We start from the raw sequence: 23,835 nt of genomic DNA, 5'->3' as shown, positions 1-23,835 counted from the left end.
ATTTCTTGACAAAGGAAAAAAATTATAAGCAAAAAATAATATAAAATCTGGTATTTATTTCTTTTCAAAAAGTACTATTCAATTTCTTCACCTACAACAAACTTTGAGCATTAGTCAGTACATCATTTGTATTAATAACATCCAAAAAATTCATCAGTAACATTTAGTTTACTAAAATTTATATTGCATTTATTTTGACAAATCAAGTCGTTTGCTATCTCAGTCCAATTAACTGTAAAAAGCTTGATCAAAATTAATGCTCACATTTTTCGATACACGGCTTATTGATAAGCATTCAAGCGCAAGCTGATTGCTATAAACTACTTGGCAACCAAAACACACAAAAAGGTCTATAATTTTGTTAGAATTAAATTTTTCAATACACTTACAGGAAGAGTCCTGCAGTTAATGAAATCCATTTGGACGGTCTGCATCACCAGCATATTCACGTTCAAATTGTATATCACCAACCGTTTTCTCACAAAATAGTTAAGAGTTTTAGAAATATAAGATTTTCCTTCATAACGGCACATATTTTGCTATATTTTGAATCCAGTTTAAGTAAAATGTTCTTTCCTCAACACTGTACGTTCCGGTACGAATTTCAGTCAAAATTCTTTTCTTTGAAACAATCTTTGTAGTGATATAATTATTTCGTCGTTGACATCTTGTTTCGAAAGGCACACATCTTTCTTTACAATCGGAACAATGACAGAACCTTCAAAGGAAGCAAATGTATTTGCATGATCGCAAAATTATTTTCTATACTAGTGGAAACAGCGAAACTCCATCTTTGGTAGGATGTAGCAGTTCATTCTCATCATTCACATCAGTCTCATCAGTCACGTGAACACGAATCAAACCAAAGAAGCACGATACAGTCACAAAAATATCTTCTCCGAAAATGAAACATTATTCTTTGGCAAAGAATCAAGCTTCAGCAAAGTTTCGTCATTTGAAGCAGAGCGAAATATTTTTGATGATAAGCGTGAATTTGCGTGCCGACTCAGCCAGTCGTTCTAGGGTATCTTGAGTATCTCATCTTCTAAACGTTCTTTTCTTGTGCGGAAAAATCTTTTTATTCATACACGGTGTTGAGGTTACGGAATTAATCATGTCATCGTAATAATTAAATTCCATTTCATCAAACGAACGCTTCACTTGCGCAAGTAAAATTTTTCTAAACGTCAGAATCGAATAGTCTTCACTTGGGGCTGGGATGGGATACTGTGTTTCCAGACTACATTCGTAGGGGGTTTCATCACTAGAAGTGATCCGTGTTCCAGACTTAGAATATGAGTCATATAATTCTCCCTCGTAAAATTCATCACTCACGTAGAACCGTAACTCAACATGGGAATGCAGCACGAAGGGTCTAGCGTCCTTTCAGCGTTTCTGTGCGCGGAGATCTTGGCTTTTCCGTCAGGGTACTTGTTGAGCAGAACGTAATTATTTTCGTGGGTGAGTGCTTCAACTTCATTTTTAATTTTCTGCAGCGTAGGAGTCCAGGGCTTGGGCGGCGACCGACGTACCCGAAAAACTATAGGTGAGTCCATCATTATCCCCGAAGGAGCAGCAAAGTCGAGCTGGAACGTATTGCCGTCCGTAAATATTCAGGTTTAAGGGACGGAAGGGATGAGCACACAATTCCGTAAAGAAGGAATCTGCTTTTTCTTTGTTATGAAAATCTTTAAAATAGGACAATATAAACAGATTGTCAAATTTGTTTTCAGTCATAGTGAGTATGCTGAGAGTTAAGAGTGACTGCCTCGAAGTACAGTCGTCTATGTTTTGCAATGAAATGAGAAAACTACCTTTCTACACCCACGAAGAAACTTTTTCCTTTGTCTGAAAAAATGTTGACAAGAAGCCATGACATTATTTTTCAGAGTTTTGGTTGGTTCTTTCCTTACGCCGCCATCTTGTTTTTCCCTGAATCCGCCATTTTCGAACAAAAGCATGCACAGGCATGAAATGGGTGATGTCATCCACCGCAAAGCAAATCCTTAAAAACGTTCTTCAGATTTAGGAAAGTAAGCTTATTCAGTAGGATGTGTAAATATTCTTCTAATTCGAAGTTTATTTCCGAATGACATAATCTATAAGACGTAAATTTACAGGTAGAGAAATAGTGAAGGTTAACTATCCCAGAAAGTCTGGACGGTAATTATACAAAATTAATTATACTGCAATTCTCTATAAAGTATGATTCGAATAAAAGAAATATGACCGCAAAGTCCTTGAAACTAAGCGAGCACCCGATCTTCGCTCTTACAAAATTTTTAGTAGAACTGTAAATTCTATGTAAATTCTACGTAAGAGCGAAGATCAAATGCCCACTTAGTTTTAACACCCAAAGTAACTAAAATTTATTATTGTGCCATTCAATTACGTTGAATTCAGAGCAATAAGCTGGTGATTTATTATTCAGAGCCCTGACGCTTATGCCAGTTTCCTTTTTAATCAATGCCTTGATGCGCGACCTCAAGCGAACGAAAGCACTAATGTAGTAAAATCCCGCTTTGGTGACGCAACCCCCACATTCAGGGATGGGGAGCATTAAGGGATTAACTTTCTACATCCGACCGAATACGAAACAGATATCAACACAGGCTCACCCCCTCTGACTGGATTTGAATTTAAATACATCTTGAATAGCCGGAGAAGTGAACGGGACCATGCAACCTCTTTTCCTCGCAGAGACGTCCAGTTTATTATTAATTTTAAATAGTTCCCTCCTTTTTCCTTTTTTTTTTTCAACATTCTGTTGTGGTACAATATAGTTTTTAATCATTTCTTTTGTTTAAAAATCACAACATAACTGAAGCATATCAGAATGATGAAACGTATATTGTAAAAAAAGAAATCATTAACTCTTATCCATTGTAGTGTATTCTTACGTTTTGTCAAAAATTTCAATTTCTAATATTCTAAAATTTCGTATTTATAAATTTTATAATTCATTATACTGCATTCTTAAATGATTCTGCTTCTAATCACATATTAACACCTTTAAAAATACAATAAACTTATTGTCGAAATATATATATATATGTAAGAAAAATAAAGAATATATAAAAGATTAAATTAGCAATTTAAATTAATTTTCCTTCTCTATTCTAAAAACCAGTAATCTCTCCGCACTGCGACATTTCTAGATTAATTCATGTCATATGTATCTTACATAATTCTGATGATGTAAATGAAACTAAAAGTCAAACAGCCAATACTAATTTTTCAGCAGTATTTCTGGCAATTCATTTTGATTCAAAATGCATTGAGAACCTAAACTAATTCAGTCTGAATTAAGATTTCACTCTGAACATAACACACTTGCTTTCTACGTTTTGGCCTAGCTGGACTGCAGTCTGTCTGCTCCCTCTTTCTTACTGCAAATTTATCAAACATGTAAACTTTGGGAACAGGCATAAATAATGTACCAACTTGTTTGTGGTCGCAACATATCCTTGCTGAAATAAAAGTTAAATTAAATCTACTTCGACTGCCAAATTTCTTATTCATTGTGGATCGGAGTTTCAACATCTCTAAGCCATCAAAATTCTCGCTGTTCATTACGGATTCAAGAGCCTGTGTTTTACTACAAAAATCTATTACACACACGCACGGATATATATATATATATATATGCTACATATATCAATATATCAAAAGAATTCGGAACGAAAAAGAATAAAATTCCCTATGAAAAATTTTGAAGGTCCAACCTAATTTCTCTGGGTTATATTATAAACTGTGTAGAACGCAAATTAAAGAAAATTACAAAATCGGAATCAAGTAATGTTCACTTCAAGGAGTAAAATCATATAAAACACATAAAATTTGCACATAACAAAACCAAACATAATAAGTTTTAATCTCTTTTGTTTGACGCTTCAAACAGAACTTGTCAAGGGAAAAGTGTTTTGAAGCCTTAAATCAAGTTGATTAATGAGAGTCGAAAACATGTTTCGTTCCTCTGAATCCAAAGCTTTTTTTTATTAATTCAACTTTCATACCAAACAAAATTTATTTTAATTCAATAAACAAATATTGCAATATCAAAATCTTCTTACTGCAAGCATAAATATAATTAAGAGCTGCAGATTAGTAACTTTATATAATAATAAAACACAGTAATACTTAATTAACAGGTCATGCAAATTCATCATTTTCAAATAAGACTGACAAAATAAAATAATATTTATGCTATAATATTTTTTCACGTATTCACATTTTTCGGAAACGTTATTTTTAACAGATTACCAAAAAACTGATTTGAAATAATAGATCTATTATTATTATTATTATTTTAGTAAACTGGGCAGTGTAAGATATTAATGAAACTAATACTGCTCAAGATCATTCTCAATGAGTTTTATTTCTTATTTATTTTTGCTAATGTTATTAATGTACATGAACCTAAAAAATTAAAATTGCATTTATTTTTAAACATTTTATTTAACAAAAAATTCAGCAATTTACTTATTTATAGTTCTCGTAATAATCCGAAAAGAAAACATTTGAAACTTAAAATTTAAACCGAGCTACGAATCATCATCATCGTCTTTTGTAGAAAGATCTGATGTATTTAGGTTGTTAAAGTATACATTAAATTCAGTATTCGAACAAATATTCTAGTTTTCTAGATATCTTTATTAAAATACAGACAAAAAGTGCATTCACAGCCATCCTACATTTTCATCAGTCTTAGGGAAAACCTTCGCACCTCTCCGTTGCGATAGTTGCTCACTTGCATTCTTTCCATCAGTTGGTGGAGCCGAATGCCTGCGTATTTCTGGCGAAGCTGTAATTTCTTCGGATGGATCAAACCTGGAAATTAGTCCTTGAACCTTCGGACCTTGCTTCAAACTCGGAGACTGTACCGCACCTGATGAGCTACCACTACTTTGAGTATTTTCTAAATTTATAACAGCACTTTCTGGCTTATGAACTTGTAAATTAGATTTTGAGTGACTAGATTCATCTGTGGACTGCCTTCTTGATTCCTCGCTTACGGCTTCTTGAGGTACTGAGTTTCTAGGCGTTACACTGGCTGAGAACGTGCCAGGAACTTCTTCTTCGATAGATGCTATGCTGTTCGTATTCTCATACATGTTACTTCTTGTAGCTTGATCGTGTAAAACTCTTCTGGCTGCAGCTGCAAATCTCCTAACTCCTCTAGCTCTTGGAAGTTCCTCTTCTTGAAAAACTTTGTCACGTAGCTCTTTGATGCTTCCGCTTGTGTGCACGGAATTTGTTCTACCGATTGGATTTTGCCTGGATCGAGCTGCTCCTACTATAGCATTCCAGTTTTTCTTCGCATTCTCTCTCTTTCCTGTTAAGCGACGAATGAGCCCGAATTTGTTTTTGGTGTCAGAATCTTTCATGAATGCTTCCATAACACTTTCTACCAAGTCAATATTGAAATCTTTCAACAACCGCCTTTCTCTCAGTCGTTCTTTGCGACTCACTGCAACAAAAAAAAAAAAAAAAAAAAAAAAAAAAAAAAAAAAAAAAAAAAGTGGAAATTCACTTTGTTTTTATATATATAAAACAAAAAAAAAAAAAAAAAAAAAGGAAATATTACAGTTATCTTTTAATGGATAACACTTTATTGTTACTCCTAAAGTGATAAGGCACATTTTAATTGTTGATTATTTTTCGTATCTTATGTTTTACGAGCCTTCTCCATTAATAGTTTAGGAAATCTCCTGACGCACAAAAGATGAGCATGTGATTCAGAATTAATACCATCAAAATTTACATCGTATTTGAAATCAAATGACTGCAACTGCTTTAAATTTTAAACTTAAAAAGCTTAATTAAATACCTACTAATTTTTTGAATAAGATGCTGTCTGCTAAATTTTTGTTAAAAATGTGCCTTTAATAAAGATTATCGCAGTCTACATAGATTTGAAGGGACTGGATTCGATTATTTCATAAAGGCACAGAACACGAGATTTATCTGCTTAAACCTCATTCTAAGTTGTATGAGAACATCTTAACGGATGAAACCCGAAAGTCTCTTAAGTCTCACTCCCTACTGCCAATCTTTCTATAATACTTCTAGATCGAGTCACTTTAAATATCTTGATTCCACAAAAATTGTGTAGTCCCAGCCATTGATAACTTTTCAAGTATTCGAATTTGGACCCAACGGCGGGTGAAGACAGCTTTCAGTAATAATCACGTCATTAGTAAACACCAACTATTATTAATTTTTAAATTAATTAAAATATGTTTTCAATAAAAGAACATAACATATTGCTAAACTGTTTGATCCTTTAGGTTTCCTAGGACCTGTAATCATGCGTGCCAAGCTGTTCCTGCAAAGGCTGTGGCTTTTACGTCTAGAGTGGGATGATCCACTTCCTTTCAAAGAGCGACAAGAGTGGGAGACATTTCAAAAGGCTCTACCAGAGTTGAGACATTTCAAAAGGCCCTACCAGAGTTGAGACATTTCAAAAGGCCCTACCAGAGTTGAGACAAATCAAAGTCCCTCATTACGTTCTGATAGAATCAACTAAAGAAATTGAGCTCCACTGTTTTGCTGATGCTTCAAAGTTTGGATATGGTAGGGTAATTTACTTGCGTTGTGTCTCTGAAACTGGTGAAGTTAAAGTGACTTTACTTTGCAGCAAATCTCGAGTATCACCTATCAAAGCAATAACAATTTCTCGTCTGGAGTTGTGTGCAGCAGAGCTCCTTTCCAAACTTGTGTGTAAGGTAATAACATAATAACATCTTTGAGTTTATATTTTGACAAAGTTATTCTGTACACGGATTCAACAATTGCGTTAGCCTGGATTGCTACATCTCCTCATCTTCTAAAAATGTTTGTCAAATAGAATAGTTCGTATCCAAGAACTAACTAAGGATTTCTTCTGGCAACATGTCAGAACCACAGACAATCCTGCTGACCTAATTTCTCGTGGTCTGAGCCCGGAAATTATTGTTGACAACTATTTATGATTTCAAGGACCAAATTCTCTGCAACAATAGGTCATTAATTATAATAGTGTTAATAATAGCTTGGAAAATTAAAATGACAACTATGTGCGAGAACTGAAACTTATTTCTAATGTAAATTTGACAATAACTGTTAACAATTCTCTTTTGGATTATGTTTTTAGTATTACTAATTGTTATGCTAAGTTAACTAATGTTTTTGCTTATGTTTTAAGATTTATAAGAAATTATAGATCCAAAGAAAAACAAGTATGTCATCTGACAGTAGATGAGGTTTCGTTAAGCGAAAATAAATTACTTAGTCCAACATCAAAGCTTTCCTGAGGATTCAAGGAGTTAAGTAAGTAAAGGGAAGTAGGTAAAAATAGTCAGTTAAAATTTTTATGTCCCTTTTTAGATGAATCTCAAGTTATTAGAGTAGGTGGTAGACTGCAGAAAGCTAACTTGCCTTTTAACACAAACACACTGCTGTCTTAAGCTTGCCTTTTAACACAAACACACTGCTGTCTTGTCAAAAAATCATAAACTGACTCATTTAAGTCATTACACTACCATATTCGAAACTTCCATACACTGCCATATTCGAAACTTCCATACTAACACTATGTAAGAGCACAGGCGTTAACACTATGCAAGATCACAAGCGCTAACACTATGCTATTTTTTTTTTAAATTTTTTTTATTTCATTGAGGTAAGAAACACGAGACCTAACTGCTTAACTTAATTCCAGTTTGTGTGACAGCACCTTAAGTGATGAAAACCGAGTCTCTCATCCCCACTCCCTTTCGCCAGCCTTTCTAGGACTCTCGGATCACGTTATTTTTTAAGTAGTACCTTTATTCCTCAACGCCACTGTAGTCCCAACGGTTCATACCTGAGGATTCGAAGTCGACCCCAACGGCAGTGAGTTTGCTAATCACCACATAGTTAGAGACAGCCAATCTTTGAATGACTTAAATACTTTTAGTAATTTCGTAAGTGCATTGAGTGACTGCTAATTATTGCTTACAAAATAGTTTTTCTTTTTCTTTTACTTATTACGTGCTCCGCCCGGAAAGGGAGGGATGCCCGGTGGAGGTTTTTTTAAGGAAACTGGCTCGTATCCACGATACACACGGGGAAAACCACGAAAACGCCCATGCAGGCAGCCCGTTTGCCGGAACTCGAATTCCGAACCGAACTAACAGTGTTCAGCGGCTTTTACCACTCGGCCGCTGGTGGGCCTTGCAAACTAGTTTGTAACATCATTGCTATCATGCGCTTCTATCAGTCATTAAGTATTACATTTCAATTAATTTTATTTAAGAAGCCAATTTGTAGGAAATTCAAAGATGAGATTCAAGCATTATATTTTATTAATTTATCAGCCTACAAGAGTTTTGAAAAATTTTTTTTATTATAATTCAAGTTCGGATTACTTTTAGATTGGTAAGGTTCGATTTTGAATAAAATCCTTCGCTTAATTTTTTTTTAATATTCTTCCTCATATGCATGAAAGCTAATACCGGATGGGTGTAATTATACTCTAATTCAAGGGCTGCCTGTCTGAAAGTTATAAAATTTGTAGCACGTGATAGATATTGAAAACGTGCGAATGAAAGAAGTTATTTAGGGGTATAGTGGTTTCTTTGGAGCCAAATGAAGAATAATGTTTTGCAGAGCCGTGCCAAAATATTTTTTCACCTGAGGCAAAAAAGGTAAATGCGCGCCCCTATATATATATATGTGTGTGAATAAAAATTATAATTTAAACTAACGGTAAACTCTTTAATTCTTCCTCTCGATTCTAAAAATCGTAACAACTTCTCTCGAATGCGTCATTTATAGATCATTCCTTTTTGCATGACCTGCGCAACGCTAATGACGTAATAATTGGGAACTGAAACTTTTTTACTCAAACCAAAACCTTTCTCTCCGTGTTTGCATGAAACAAATGTAAATGTATTAAATCAAAATATCATAATACTTATACCAAAATTATACCATCATTCTTAAAGTATTTTTTAACCGTAGCTTTAATAAATTCAGAAAAATAATATAGCCAATTATTTATAACTTTCAAATGAAAATGTTGAAAAATTCTTTTTTGATAAACAAGAAATAACATCGAAAGGCACATTGCATTAATTACCAGACTTTCTTGCAATTTTTCCTATTGTTTTATTAATTTAAGTTTGCTAAAGCTTATTGCTCCTAATAATAATTGACAAATTTAGAAACATAATTAAAGTAATTTTTGAATTCGTATGACCAATTTGACGCCCATTCTAGTGATTTACCTGAAGCAAGTGCCTCGCTTGGCTAACCCTTGTCCCGGCTCTAATGTCTTTTATATAAAGCAAACTACTAAGTAATATCGAAAAAGAAGTCGAATATGCCCGTAGAACGGTTTTTAAATAGGGAAGCAAAGTTAATTCTTTCTGGAAATATAGGACATATATTTTTTTTAATTTTATAATTCTATTAAAGAGTGTATTTCGAAATATTTCCTATGATTCTTAATATAACATTCGCAGAGGAAAGCTTTGAATGCACTTGTAAGGAATTAATTTATTCTTCCAAGCCGTTCTTTTCACATGTAATCTCCATCAAACCCTAACCTTTTTTTTTTATTTTTTTATTTATTTATTTATTTTTTTGTTTTTGTTTTTGTTTTTTAGGGGGAGGCCTTCTTTTTATTATTATTTTTAAAACTAAGAATTTTTAATCTGATGTATTTCAAATACTCTTCCTCAGTGAAAGAATGAGCTCAACAAAAGTTTTTCAAATTGGCGTCAAAAGACAGATTGGCATAGAATTGGAAACTATCTGTACTTAATTCCTAATTAGAGTGTTTTTTTGAATTTTCAAAATCAATTCTTGTAAGGGCTCTCGATTTACTAAGCGGAAACCAGAATCAAAGCAAAGACATATTAATGCAATGGTAATTAATTAAGTTTCTCGAAATCGTGCGATTTCGTGCAACATTTTAATATGTTTCACGAACTTTAATAAAAATTTATATTTTCGATTTTGAATGCTTTTATTAAATTTTTAACTACCAAATATTTCGATAATTATAGTTAAAAAATTCCGAGATCGTGCAGACCTTTCTAAAAAAACTGTGCCGTAGATGGACAACTTCATATTCATTTACGAATGGAAGACTTCTCCATTTCGAGCCGTTCACCAGGATCTGATATAAATTATGCTCAGCTGAATCATTACTCATTTGACTCGAAATGAACAAATGATCGGATTTTGCATTTGAGTTAAAATGAACGTGTTATCGACATGACGATCCTTAAGCACGGAAATAATGGGAAAAACAGCTTAGTGGCCTGAGAGAACGTAACTGATATCACAAGCTCGATTACTGGTCAACGATAAAATCTTGCGCAAGTATTTACGAAACATTTACATAAATATTTACTGTGTTTAGATATCTATTTTTTTAGTTCAATACTTACATGTTTCCGAAGCACTGACAACACCTTTCATGCCATTCTTTCTGAGTATGTCGAACAACTCGCTTCTAAAGCTCGTCACCGCTTGCTTCACTTCATTCACATCATCTTCCGTCACGCCAGTTTCTTCTGCTTTTCGTTGCTGAGTTGTTACATACCGTCGGATCAAACACCTCATCACAGACTAAAAGAGAATAGACATATACAAAAAATTAAAAGCTTGCTCCAAATTATGAAATAAGTAATTGAAAAGTATTTAGGTTCCTAAATACTTATTATATGCTATTCTGAAATGATATGATATTCTAAAATTGCGAAAAAAAGAAAGAAAAATCTGATATTTTCATGATTTCTGAACAATAAATTTTAAAAAATCCTTTAAAAATTTATTCACTTATTTATTTATTTTATGTGAATGTGCTTGTGCGGCTAACGAATGGTTTTTGGTAACCAATTTGATTTTACTTCATTCTCTTGAAAGTTTGGTATTTATTTAATGTACCACTTATGCAAACAAAAATTAGATATATACATAAAAGGATCCTATTTTAGTATAAAATAATTTATAATTTAAGAATACAACTGCAGAACTCTCGAAATATCGAAAACGTTTTTAATTTTGTCCTACAGATGCAATAATTGTTTAATACTTAAATCATAGCGTAATTTTTTTTCTTGCTAAACACTTCTGTTAAAATAGTTTAACATTTTGAGTCTGAAATAATTTCTGTTTTACGTCGTTAATATTACTATTAGAGAGATAAATGCTGGGAGGTACTATGACTCCCCCCCCCCTTTTTTTTTTTTACGTGCTAAAGCTGCAGATAAAAATCTGTGTAAGGAATCCTTAAATACATAAAAACGATTTAAAATTAAATTCAGTGCGCGTGAAATAGACTGGATTATTTGATTATGACAAAACACATTAAGGTTACATGCCAACACATGATTTTCCAGTTTGCCTTCTAACAGCCAATTGGCTTGTTCTTGCAGATGACAGAAACGAAGACAACTTCAAAGCAGGTATATGTTCTCGCGACTGCCGAGTGGTTTGCTGGCGTCGATGTTACGACCTAATAACAGCTGCACCAGAATGCAAAGAAAGTGTCTGCTTTCCATCCATATTAAAGCAAACATACCTCAGTTTCATCGCTTTAGCCAATAGGCCGCTGATCTGCCGTTAATGAATCTAAGATTCCCCTCATTGACGGGCATATAGCCGACTTAGGCTTGGCCACTACAAATGCAGAAGTGATGGCTATTTTATTGTGGGAGCATCTAATAGGTGGGCCACTGTTACCTCCTACGAAGGGACGGACAATTACAGCCATGCCTTTTCCGGGATTCGAACCCGGGCTCCTCAGCATCGCAATAGGCTTCCCTAACCAATATACCGTCCGGGCGGCTGTGAACATGGGATAATATTCCCCGTTTTGCTGCGCTTACGTTTTAGACTAAAGAAAAGTTTTTCAAGTTATTTTAATAAAATCGGAAATAAAATGAATAAATTTATGCTTAAAACAGCCTGCGATGTTATAAAAATACCTAATACTGTGGTACCTTGGTTAATGACGGCCTTAGTTAACGGCTTACTTGTTTAACGACGAGTTACCGCAAGTAAAGTATGCCTTGGGTAACGACGCAGGCTTTGATTTACGAAGCATCGTGAACTGGTGGCGGATTTCGATGAAACGTGAGGAAAACCCCTATATATAGGCACAGACGGCAGAGAGTTTTTGAGAAAATCGTATTTATATTGTACAAAATATTCATACCTACAACAATGTTCCTTGAACACACTTATGTATTAAATGGTATACTTTCTCTTTAATTGAATACGGTATTAATTTGATTTTGTTTCAGGACCATCTAGCGGCTGTCGAGTAATTTAAAAAATCCTTATATCAGCTGGTTAATTAATGTGTTCCAGATATAACCCGTATATTGCATAGTATCGAGAGACTTAAAACCAAGTTTCGACCACATTTACACCACATAAAAGCCACTTTAAGACGAGATAATCTGCTGCTATGAATGTGTATAACGGTAACGGTTAGTGTTGTATCTTATATGTTCTTTGTATTACTTATCTTAGTGTTGTACATATTTGTAAGAATAAATTGCGTATCTTTGTTTAACAAATTGAATTTTTTACCTTGTTACCAACAAGAGAGCTAGCGGGAGATGGGAAGGAATTTTCTGCATTGATCAGAAGAAAGAAATCATAGCAAAATATTGAGAAAATGAAATTTATGCAGTTAGGTTGAATATAGTATAAAACTAGCTATTCTATAATATCAAATATTTTGGCTAAGATAGGAGAACTTATGGTAGCTGAGATTTCTAAGCGAACTTCAAGGTTGAATCTCCGAGGTCTTCTTTTGATGGAAATAGAAAATGTATTGCTAATTCGAAGCAAAGTAAAACAAATGTATATTACATCTCAAAATACTATCTGCAAGAAAGGTTGGGCAGATTTATGAAAATTTGAAAGTGAAGACTCCGGAATCAAACTCTGAGTTTACTGATGACGATTTCAAAGGTAGCCAAAGTTGGTTTGACAACTTTAAAAAGAGAATAATTCACAGTGTAACTAAACACGGAGAGGCAACTAGTGCAGACAAAGCACCACTAGCTACCTCTCTGTGCTGTCAAAGCAGCAGCAGGTAAATCTGTCAGTGACTTAACAAGAATTATAGAACATTGTGAATACCTACCTTGGCAAGTCTTCAGTTAATGAGAATGGGATATTTTAGAAGAAAATGCCCAAGAAGGCATTTGTTAACAAGAGAAGGAAAAACATTTCCTGGGATATAAACAATCAACGACAGATTAACATTGCTTTTAGCAGCAAATGCAAGTGGAGACTGCACGGCAAATCCAATATTTAGCTACCACTCAGAGAATTCCCGAGCATTCAAGAAGTTCAATGTCTTTTATTCTAATATTGGTGTTTTAATATGCAAATCTGTTAAATGGGAACTATTCGAATTTTTCAGAAAAATTATAAAGAAGCGGGAAAAGTTAACCCTAAACGTGTTTTTCATAGGCCCATCAATCAAAAACTCTGGGGTGAGCCAAATTGTCCTTCTGACGAAGACTGACGTTTCAAAACAGCATTCGGGAAATATTCATTTCGTTAATGATAAATTTTTGTGGCAAATGAGAAATTTTATTCGTATATTTTACATGCACTATGGTTGTTGTTTCACTATGCCTGAAAGAATTAATCGATTACCATTATTATACGTGTAGGAAATTGCGCCTTGGATAACAACAGTTTCGATTAACGATATCTGTAACTACGTTAATGACTTGCATGTTTATAAAATTTATAAACAAGTCAGTTTAAAAATTTCATTTCAAATTATTTTTACTAAATGTAATAAAAGAAGAGTTTACTTGTCCGCATAAGTAAGATATATCGAAAGAAATTTTTAAAAAAATCTAGTTTAAATGCTATATTTCAGTTGCCAGTTATTCATTGTTTGAACAATTTATAACATTTTGTTTTTGAATAGGAATCGTTGCAGAATAATAAAAAATGTTTTATAGTTTCTTACCCTATATTTAAAGTCCCTTTCCTGTTCCTCCTTTACCTGTAAAAAAATTCAACTTATCAGCTCATAAGTTGCATTTAACTATATTAACATCATGGTTATCATGCAATGTATAGAATAACAAGAAAATTATTTGCAAGATTCCTGAAACACTTTAAATTTTATCTGCGAATGTTGCGCAAAGGTACTACCTCTAAGTCTTTCTTATAAAATTTTCATTTCTAGGATCTGATTAAATCCAAGGCCCATAAGACTTGGGATTAAAGCTCGAAGTCTTCCTGTAAAGAACTGTTACTTCGAATTTCGTTCATGATTTTAAAATTTACTTTCTAATAGATTCTTGTTTAGTTGCATTATAATGTATTATTAGTTACAAAAAGACATAAACATTGAAATAAAAAGAGTTTTAACCTTATTCTGAATTATTACTCTGACTAAACATGGAATTCTTTTTTCATAATCTAATATTCTTTATCAACTGGGTTGTTTATGAATCTTGAAAAACATAGAATTTGTTTCAGGAAAGGAAACTTTCGGGCATATAAAAAGTATACTTATGATAGAAATAGTTTTGCACAGAATAAACCTGTTGATTAAGTATATTTGAATGATAAAATTAGCTTAATTATTCAGTGAAGCAGATGTAGCAATATGTTAGTCAATTGTACACTTCGAAATCAGCGTTTCCTCAAAAGACTTAATACTCTAAATTATATAAATTATAGATAAAAAAACTACACATTACAAAATTAGCACAATAATAAATGATTATAAGTGAGAAAGGATACATAATTATAAATGAAAAGGAAAGAAATTTAAAATTTAAGTTTTAAGTTCTTTACTTTATAATGCACTAAATATTAAAAAAACGTAAAAGAGATTAGGGTTCTATTAAATTAAAAAGAAAGCAAATATTCATCGCATCAATATAAAGTTGTTTTTTAAATTTTTTGAAGCAAAAAATGTCAATAATTTTGTGTATTATAAATCATAAAATACTTTATAATACACTTCAGACATAAAAAAAGGACACAATTTTACGCAAAGAGTTTTCACATTTTCGTAATAAAATTCAACGGGATATAAACCATATTAAATATCCTGAAGCACTGTGCAGTTACTTAACATAAAATTAATCTTAAATATTAATGTTGTAGTAAACTAATATTCATTTGAAAATATGATAATTTGAAGTTTTGAAGTCAGATGACTTTTCGAAATATTTGACTTACTTACTGTAAATTTATGCTTCCTCTAATAGGGAACACAAATTTATTTTCAAATTTTAAGTACAACATTTCAGTAATATTTTTATGAAACTGTGTATAATAATAATAAAAAAAATCTCACCTTAAGCGACATTGATGCTGGCTTCTCCTTGCATACTAAAAATCGTCTTAAAAGTTTTGGTGTTGGAAATATGTTGAAAGGTGGAGGAACTGTTGAGCCATCTTCAAAATAACTCATCCATAATTTACTTCTCGCAAATTTCCACTCGACGTCTGAACGTTCCTTATTATAGTAGAGCAAAATAGCGAGTCAAGGATTAAAGTGAAAATTTAAAGGCAGACAGAAATTAAAGGGGGAAAATGAAAGAGATGTGCAGAAGGCAAAATTTAGTTGAAAATAGAAAATGGGTAAAATAATATGCATCAAAGAAGTACAGTCATAAAACATTTCAACTAAGGGCTTCACGACTATTTAGGCCTATTATTTTGGCCAATTTATTGTTACAGTTGAGAGAACTGATGTATGTAAAGACTTCAGAGCAATATAATAGCTTAGGGCAGATTTTATTAAGATGGTCCTACATTAAAAGAAATATACATGTCATTTATTAGTTAATTACAAAAGTTTAACATTCTATTAACTGCTACACCTAGAATTATTTTTCTACTCATTTTCAGTCTCTGAATGCTTAAATTTCCTTCTTATTTTTTCAGCAAACATTTGTTAGTTAATTAAAAAATGTAAAAAATAAAAGTAAAAACATTTCTCATTCTTCCTAGTGGTCACAAATCATTATGCGAAATATGCGAATTTTTAAAGTCTTAAAACACATGTCTGCGACGTTATCGTCATGCGATGATTTGTGGATGCTTTAATTTTTACTACGATATTTTCGACAACAATGCTTTTAAACTGCGAAATATTTAAATCGCTTTATTTTTGACGACATTTCGTAGCACGATGTTTCCTCCTTGCTTTCTTTCTTGTTGATTTTTTGCATGGCGACGTTTTCGCCCTGCGTAGTTTTCTCCTCGACGTTTTCATCCGGTATGTTTTCACCTGTATCCTCTACAAGAGGTATCTAAGTTCTTAATTCCTAAAAAAACAGTAAACATACTCTGCGTCTGAAGATGAGAGATCCCCAAAGTTTGGATGATATCGGCCTCCTCACGTCATAAATCTGTTTCTAGCTATACATATATAAAAACATTTCATTGCAGAGGGGAGAAGCCCAACGATAAAACTTAGGCAGAATGGAAGGAAATAAGAAGAAAATTTTCTGACTCGAATTATCGAGTCCAGAATTTAGGGAACATTTCTGAAAATCAGAGCTGCAGTTTCTGTGTCTCGACTACTATTTCTAACCGGGCAAGAAACGATTCGAAGAAAATAAATGGTAAAATTTACTCGATTGAAAAATGGAGATCCATTTTCTCGCATACACGAAGCTTGAAACTATTCATTTCTTAGTGCCCTTATCAGCAAAAATGCATAGACAAGCGTGATCTTGCCGATGAAAAATGTCATATGTTTTTCAATTACGTGCATATCTTGTTTTATTGCTATTGCTTTAAATATATGTATATTTCTATAAGATATTGTGAATTTTTACAAGTATGAGGTTTGTGGCTACTCCACAAAGATTTTCATTATTACTATGAAATTATATGTACAACAGTCGTACAATGATTACCTGGTGACTAATGGGTATTTAGTATTCTTTAGAAGATTATTATTTAATTCGGTTTGTTATTAAAATTGCACCTCTCTTGAATTTCTCTTGTTTTCCAAAATGATTCAGCATTTGTATAATTTTATACATTTAAACACAGACTGTTAATTTTTACAGCATTTCAACTTGTATTCTGTGATTTGTTTTATTGACACGAGATGAAACTGAATCCAAAACTCTAGGAAGTGTCTGTACAGTCATCAGGATTTCTCCAATCATCTCAATCTTGGAACTTCTATACAATTACTAACAATTAAAGTTAATATCAAAGAAATTAGGCTTAAGTTAATGGGAAGAAAGATTAGGGTGAATGATGCAGCAGATGCTTAACATATGTATTAGCTTGACAAGTTTCAACATGAAACCATTTGCTTAACATCTGACGTTTTGCCAAAGGGTTTTAGGGCTTTTATGTGCATAGAGGACATTAAAAACATTCACTGAACAAGGCCCAGAGAGCGTCTTCTTAGGCAGCAGATAAAGTGATACAGGCATGAGTAATAACAGTGATAAATATAAAATAGATGCATATAATGTAATACATAATAGGTAAACTATATAAACTCTTTTTTTCTCTACCACTGAACGTTTTCTATAATAGCTATTAAGCATTTATAATAATTTAAATTTTATGATAAATTTATACTAAGTAATTTTATAATAAGCGTCAGAAAATTGTATGCATGTATTTCGAGAACGAAGTTTTCCGTATTAACCCTAAGTTAATTACAAGTGACAGATGCAGTGTGCAGTATTCATAAATTTGATTATTAGTAGTAAAGATAAGTAGAATCATGGGAAAAAATCATGCAATTGCCATATATTTCCGTGTATAAACTGAGAAATTTTAGCAATAGGTTTTTCTCCATTGATGTTTGGGAGTCAGCTTTTATGCATTTTAAAATGATTGCGAAAAATTCAATCTCAAAAATGACATTAAAGATTAAACAATTGAAAAACATTATTTTCATTTTATCTTATCCTAATATATATTAACCAAATATTGATTCCTAATTTATTGGCAAGTCTTAGAGGTCTTTTTCTGCTACAGGTTAAGTCCAGGTGAATGTCATCGTTCTCTATTTCCTCTTTAAAACGTCTTTATCATCCGCCACATAAATGGTAAATGATATCATCTTCAGTTCCGTTTATAGCACTGCTCAGTAATCTTTTTTTAAAAAAATCTTATGTGTACACCACATGACTTCCTTGTACGGAATATTAAATTATACGCACTTTTCTAAATTTAATTTAAACTTCCTGAATTGAATTAAATCTACTTCTTCGATGGCGCATAAACCGGAATAGAATAAATGCACTCTTTAAAATTCAATATATTTATTTACCATAGCGACACTCTGGCGCTAGGTTCACTTAACAGCGTTATATCTCATTCATTTTAAATCTCAGGATGCCCCAAAATTATATCATCTGAAGAGTTATCGAATCGTTTCCAAATGTTCTATTGAAATGCTATAATAAATATAAAACGATGTATAAAAGAAATTAAACAAATAAAAAAGAAGCAGTTTTTCGCAGACGATTCAGCGCCGCTTACCTAATGCGCATGCGCTACTCTTAAACATTCTCCTCTGTCCGAGACAGACTGGCGACAATATTTGCTGCTAATATGAAACACTTATTTCCTCGAATTTCATTAGAGATATATTTCTCATTCAATTAATTCTGTTCTCCCTTCGCAGCAAGGCAAAAATACATGAAAACTCAAAATATCTTCATTAAATATTGAAAGGTATAGAAAAACATAAAACACCAGATACAGTTAAAACAGTTTTATAAAAATTACAATTAAAATTAGAGTTTGTGCTCAAAAACAAGCAATTCGGCCAGCAGGCAAAAAGGCAAATTTTTCGGTGCACAAAACTAAAAGTTTCTGCTAAGTTTCAAATGGAAACAAATATGGCTGCTATAGTATGAAAAATTAGGCTTAGCCATACTTAAACAACTTTTAAATTGTGCGTCCAATTGAAACCAAAACGGGAGGTACACAACTACATATTACAGCAGTTCTATATACAAAATTTCAACGTTCTGAGGCTACTCGTTTTTGAGTTATGGGAGATACATACATACGTAAGTACAGACGCCATGAAAATATCTCTTTTGAATCCATTTTAAATAGGTTTCATAATTCCTTTGGGAATTGAATAACTGCGATTACTTGGATGTGATTATCACAACTTAGAAAAAAAATTAAAATTTGCCACGTTATTGCAAAAACGCCACATTTTGAGCATGTTCAAAAATTAGGAGAATTAAGAAACCGAAGTTACTGGTGAAGAAAGTGCCTTTATTTCGAATGGAGGTTGAGGTAAATTGGCTCTCATTTTCAGCTTATCTAATAAACTTAGCTAAGCTATAAGATAAAATATTCATATTTTTAACGATATTCATATTTTTAACGATGACTTTTAAGATGATTTTAAATTCGGCTTCTGGATGGATTTGCATTTTGTCTGAATTTTTGCAGCAAAATCTTGCCTCTGGGCTTGTGCACGTATCGGTTTAAATTCAGAAATATATGCCTGGCGTATTGAATCTGTTTAACAGATAGTGAGGTTTTTAATATACGTTAGAGTTCATCGGGATAGTATACAGTTCCAGCATTTATATCCCTCAGCATACGGATTATTTTACAAAATAATAGAATACCGGGTATAATAAATGATAACTTTGCTAATTTACTAAATACTAGGTACAATAAGTAATAATTTTACTTACAGAAATTATTTGATAAGAATTACTCATCATAGCAATGAGTAAGTTCAGAAGAACTACAACGTTGATAACAGAATATGAACCAAACATGAGGAGACTCCAGAAACGTGTATAACTCTTTATACCAGTAAGTTCGAAGTTTTCTAACTCAACTAATCCAAAACTGGCCCAAAATAAACTCTGAGAGGTTTCAAAGAGGCTGTAATAGAATAGCGAATTATTGTTCATCTAGCTTTTTTTAATATTAGTTTGTTATTTATATATACAAGCAAAATTAATAAATCCAAAACTAACATATCTCCGAAACACTTAAAGATATAATATAAGGACTTATAAAAATAGTTTCCGTTCAGTTGGCACTCTAATATTGAACACATTTTCGCCTTTAGTAAGCCAGAAAGTTAATTGACCACAGAACAAACAAGTTCTGCGCGCCCTTCTGGCATTAATTTTTAATCTTCTGCACTAAATTGATTAAGCCTTTATCTAAGTCATCGTCCAATACAGATCAACATGCGAGGATTTCTACAGCGACAATAGCGATAATTGCATTTCTATAGCGACAATTGCATAGTGAGATTACTAACAAGTGATCTCCCACTGGGTGGCATTCAACATCTGCTGCCTTTAATAATACTGTACAGCTTTTAGTTTTTTTTTTTTTTTTTTTTTTTTTTTATTTCGGAGCAAGAGGCGTGAAAATTGTGCAATGTCCTCGCCGGGTTTAAAACTCCGGATTTTCCGATTGCTGTTGAATATTTTCCGCTCACACCATTGGGGGGGGGGGGTAAGGAGAGAGTAAAACTTGCAATACGATCATTAAAGTGCAGAAAAATCATATCATTACGAAGATTACCGAAATGTTTTATACTGATTGTCAGTCGCTGCCAATCAAGCGTAGCAAGTAGCGGTATCACAATGCTAAAATAACCAGCGGACTTTTATGTTATTCCACAAATTTATAAAAAATTATATTATTTCACAAACAAAAGAAAGAAAGAAAAGTGACTACGCGTTGATTTCTTTTTGGACGCATTTATAAGCAAAGTCATTTCCGGTGTATACACTCCTTAGGGAATTCTAAATGCAATACGTCTTACGTCCATACTCCTTAGAGAATTGTGAATGCTATTCTGTAAGGAAAAGTATGGACACGTCACACGTCCATACTTTCTTAAAGAATTCTGAAACGTCATACCATCAGCGTAGCGACCCATCGAACAGAAACTTTTTTATCAACCCATACATAAACATAAAAATATACAGATTCAACCCTGAAAATTTAATTTATTAGAAAATTCATTGCTGCAACTGAATTTTTTAATTGCTTAATTTCTTAATTTTACAACTTTCTTTATGTTGGAGTTCATGGAAATTACAAAATTCTTCATTCAGTCTTGATTTGAAACTATTTATGTCAAAATTTCGACATAGTTTAGTGTGAAATTTGTCAAAATAAGTCATAATGCTTTCAATTACTTTTCAGCAGTCGTTATTCATTTTAAAACTTCTAAAACATTAAATAAAAATAAATCCATTTCAGTGGTTTTAATTATGAAATAATTTTTACTTACTAATCGCATTAATAGAAAAATGAGTAATAAAATTTTTTGTAATGTCTAGTAAATTTTCCTAACATTTTTTTCTCTCAGAATATAACATCGAAAACTTAGAACTAAGTTCGTTTATTCTAATAAACAATAGATATTTAACTTAAATAATAAATAACATGTCTAAAATTAGGAATTCGTACGTATAGTTCTTTCTAATAGTAATATTATTAATATTAGATTTTGCCAACGCAAATATTTTAATGGAAGTAATTAAGATTATGCAATGATGAAATATTTTAATAATGATTTTTTAATAATTATGCTAAATTATATAAACATGAGAACTCATTTTAATAAAACTTTATTTAAAAATGTGCTGGATTAACAGGACTTCTCTTTTTTCTTAATAAAATATGTCTGTATTTACAGCTAACATAACTGTTCTTTTCTTTTATTCAACGTTCTTCTATTAGTAACAAATGCATGGAACCGGGGCCTTATTTTTAGTTCTTTTTTTTTTTTAATTCATATTTCTTAGCAGTGAGACCTTCTGGCCACTGACTATTAACTCATCGTCCTCTTCGTTTTAAGCTTTAGCAGGAGTTACTGGACTTGGAGGAGGGAAATACATTAGAAAAGTTAAAGCTTTTGAACTGTATACGCTCAGTTCTCTTTTTCTCACTGTAAAAAGCGAAAGAAAAAAAAAAAAGACAGTTTGAGTGAAAAACAGTGCATCCGGAAGAAGATTGGTTTCTGATGTAAAAGCTCGCAATATGTTCTATTATGTTCGAAAGTACGTTCTTTCCCCATAATTTGTATCAGAAGTCTTAGCTTATTGTTTGTGATGTATTTTTAGTTAATGTTTTTAATTAAATATTATAAATAATCTAAACATTTCTAACTTTATACACAAAATCAGAGACTAGAGCTGGCGAACTGAAGACAGCAGTGAAAATATTTCCTTAATCAGTGTTATGAATAGAGAGATTTTGTTTAATATTTCCACACAGAAATTCTTGACCGAAATAAATGGCTTTTAGTTAAACACACATTGATCAACAATTTACATTTGTTTTTCGAAATGCTCATAATTAAGGCAGTTAATCGTTGAAAAGAGAGTGGGCGGTCGCATGGTAATTAGTGAAAATTCGCGAATCCTCCGGCAGGTTGGGATTTTTGCGAAAACTGAAAGTAGAGGATTTATATTAACATTTTCGAAGAAAATTATTAACTGATTAAATTCACTTGTTAACAAAGTAAACCAATATTTTTACAGAAGAAAAAGGCTTTTCCCTCGAGTTTGTAAAATAAAATAGAGAAATGTTTTGTGAAATTATATAAGTTTGTTAGCGTAATTTTCATTTGGAGAATGGAATACTTAAAATTTTCATCTAATATATTTTCAAAGTTAAACCTGATCTGAGAAAGCTGACCATAACTATCCCATTTATTGAAATGAAAATTGTTAGAATTTTCCTTGAGTATTTTCTCCCGGTTAAAAAATGGAGATTTTCATACTCATCTTCATAATCATTCTGGAATCATTTAAAAAAATTTAAACCATATCACATTAAAGTAAATTCCGCAAAAACTAAACTCTTATGTTCTTTCCTCTCCAAATCGTGTTAAAATATTCTACATTAAAATGAAATTGGATTTATTTTTTTCTTTCCCTTTGCTGAGACATATTAAATACTCAAAGTTGCCAGACAAGAGCAGGTAAAATACTCGTATCTACGGTCAGCTTTTACAATAATTTTTTTTCGTCCCGTGTGTGCGTTTACTTTCTTATTGCTTCTCTACTTAAGTAATTAGATTTTCTAGCTGCTAAGGTTGGAGGCGTATGAAAATTTAGTGCAAATGGAATTTTTTTTACGAAGGTTTGAGGATTGAAAATACAGCAAAACATTTTAGGCATATATTTCAGAGAAAATCAAATAAAATTTACGTGAGACCCAATGTAATGATAAATGTATTTTATGAGCATGTTATAAATGAAGTAATTTGAATGTTTCGAAAGTTTTAATTTTCTATAGCGTCTTACTTTGCAAATCTTCGCCATATGAGACAGGATTGCTCGTAGTCTGGATTCTGAGACCCATCGGGCATACTGTAGCAAAGTTCTTTGTCGATGTCAGCATAGTACCATAGCAGCTGATTCATTCCGCAGCCGAATGCGAATAACACCAAGGAGTAGATGAAGAAAAATTTGATGATGTCAAAAACCATACGACCTAAAGATATCTGAAGGGGTCCGAGATGTGGATTCACGGAAAAGATGTGAACCATTTTCAAAAAGCTAATGATGAGGAGAGAAAAAAGATATAGATATAAAAAATAAACAATTTTGAGCAGGAAAATAAAACTGCTATTTACAAACAGGCGAATTTCATGTTTAGAGCTGAAAGGAAAGGAAAGCAAAGATTTAAAGACACTGTAAAATACTTTTCAAAATCAGTACGCTGTAAAATAGCCCAAGCAATTAAGCAATTAATTGTCTTTACTATAGGGTGGCCCAGAAGTCACTTTACATTTTGAAAATTAAATAACTTTTTTTCTATTAATATATTTCTTTTTCTCTTTTCAGAATTAAAAAATATAAT

At 32.3% G+C, this 23,835-nt stretch overlaps 1 protein-coding gene across 1 annotated transcript in view; it reads right to left on the bottom strand.

Moving 5' to 3' along the window:
• Positions 1–4,632: 4,632 nt before the first annotated feature.
• Positions 4,633–23,835, bottom strand: part of LOC118188311 (transient receptor potential-gamma protein-like) — an 82,762-nt gene continuing 63,559 nt past the window's right edge. Inside the window, exons 10-15 of the mRNA XM_035358724.2 lie at positions 23,277–23,531; positions 19,683–19,878; positions 15,329–15,490; positions 13,982–14,017; positions 10,422–10,602; positions 4,633–5,470 (exon numbers count right to left, since the gene is read on the bottom strand). Coding sequence (XP_035214615.1) covers positions 4,680–5,470; positions 10,422–10,602; positions 13,982–14,017; positions 15,329–15,490; positions 19,683–19,878; positions 23,277–23,531 — 1,621 coding nt within the window. The 3' untranslated portion in view covers positions 4,633–4,679. The remainder of the gene's footprint in view (positions 5,471–10,421; positions 10,603–13,981; positions 14,018–15,328; positions 15,491–19,682; positions 19,879–23,276; positions 23,532–23,835) is intronic.

Source organism: Stegodyphus dumicola, chromosome X2 (assembly GCF_044657685.1).
Source record: "Stegodyphus dumicola isolate Sdum_Otavi_A_Nest chromosome X2, ASM4465768v1".
Classification (NCBI taxonomy): domain Eukaryota; kingdom Metazoa; phylum Arthropoda; class Arachnida; order Araneae; family Eresidae; genus Stegodyphus; species Stegodyphus dumicola.
Note: the sequence above shows the minus strand (reverse complement) of the source record. Positions and strands in the feature narration are given on the sequence as shown.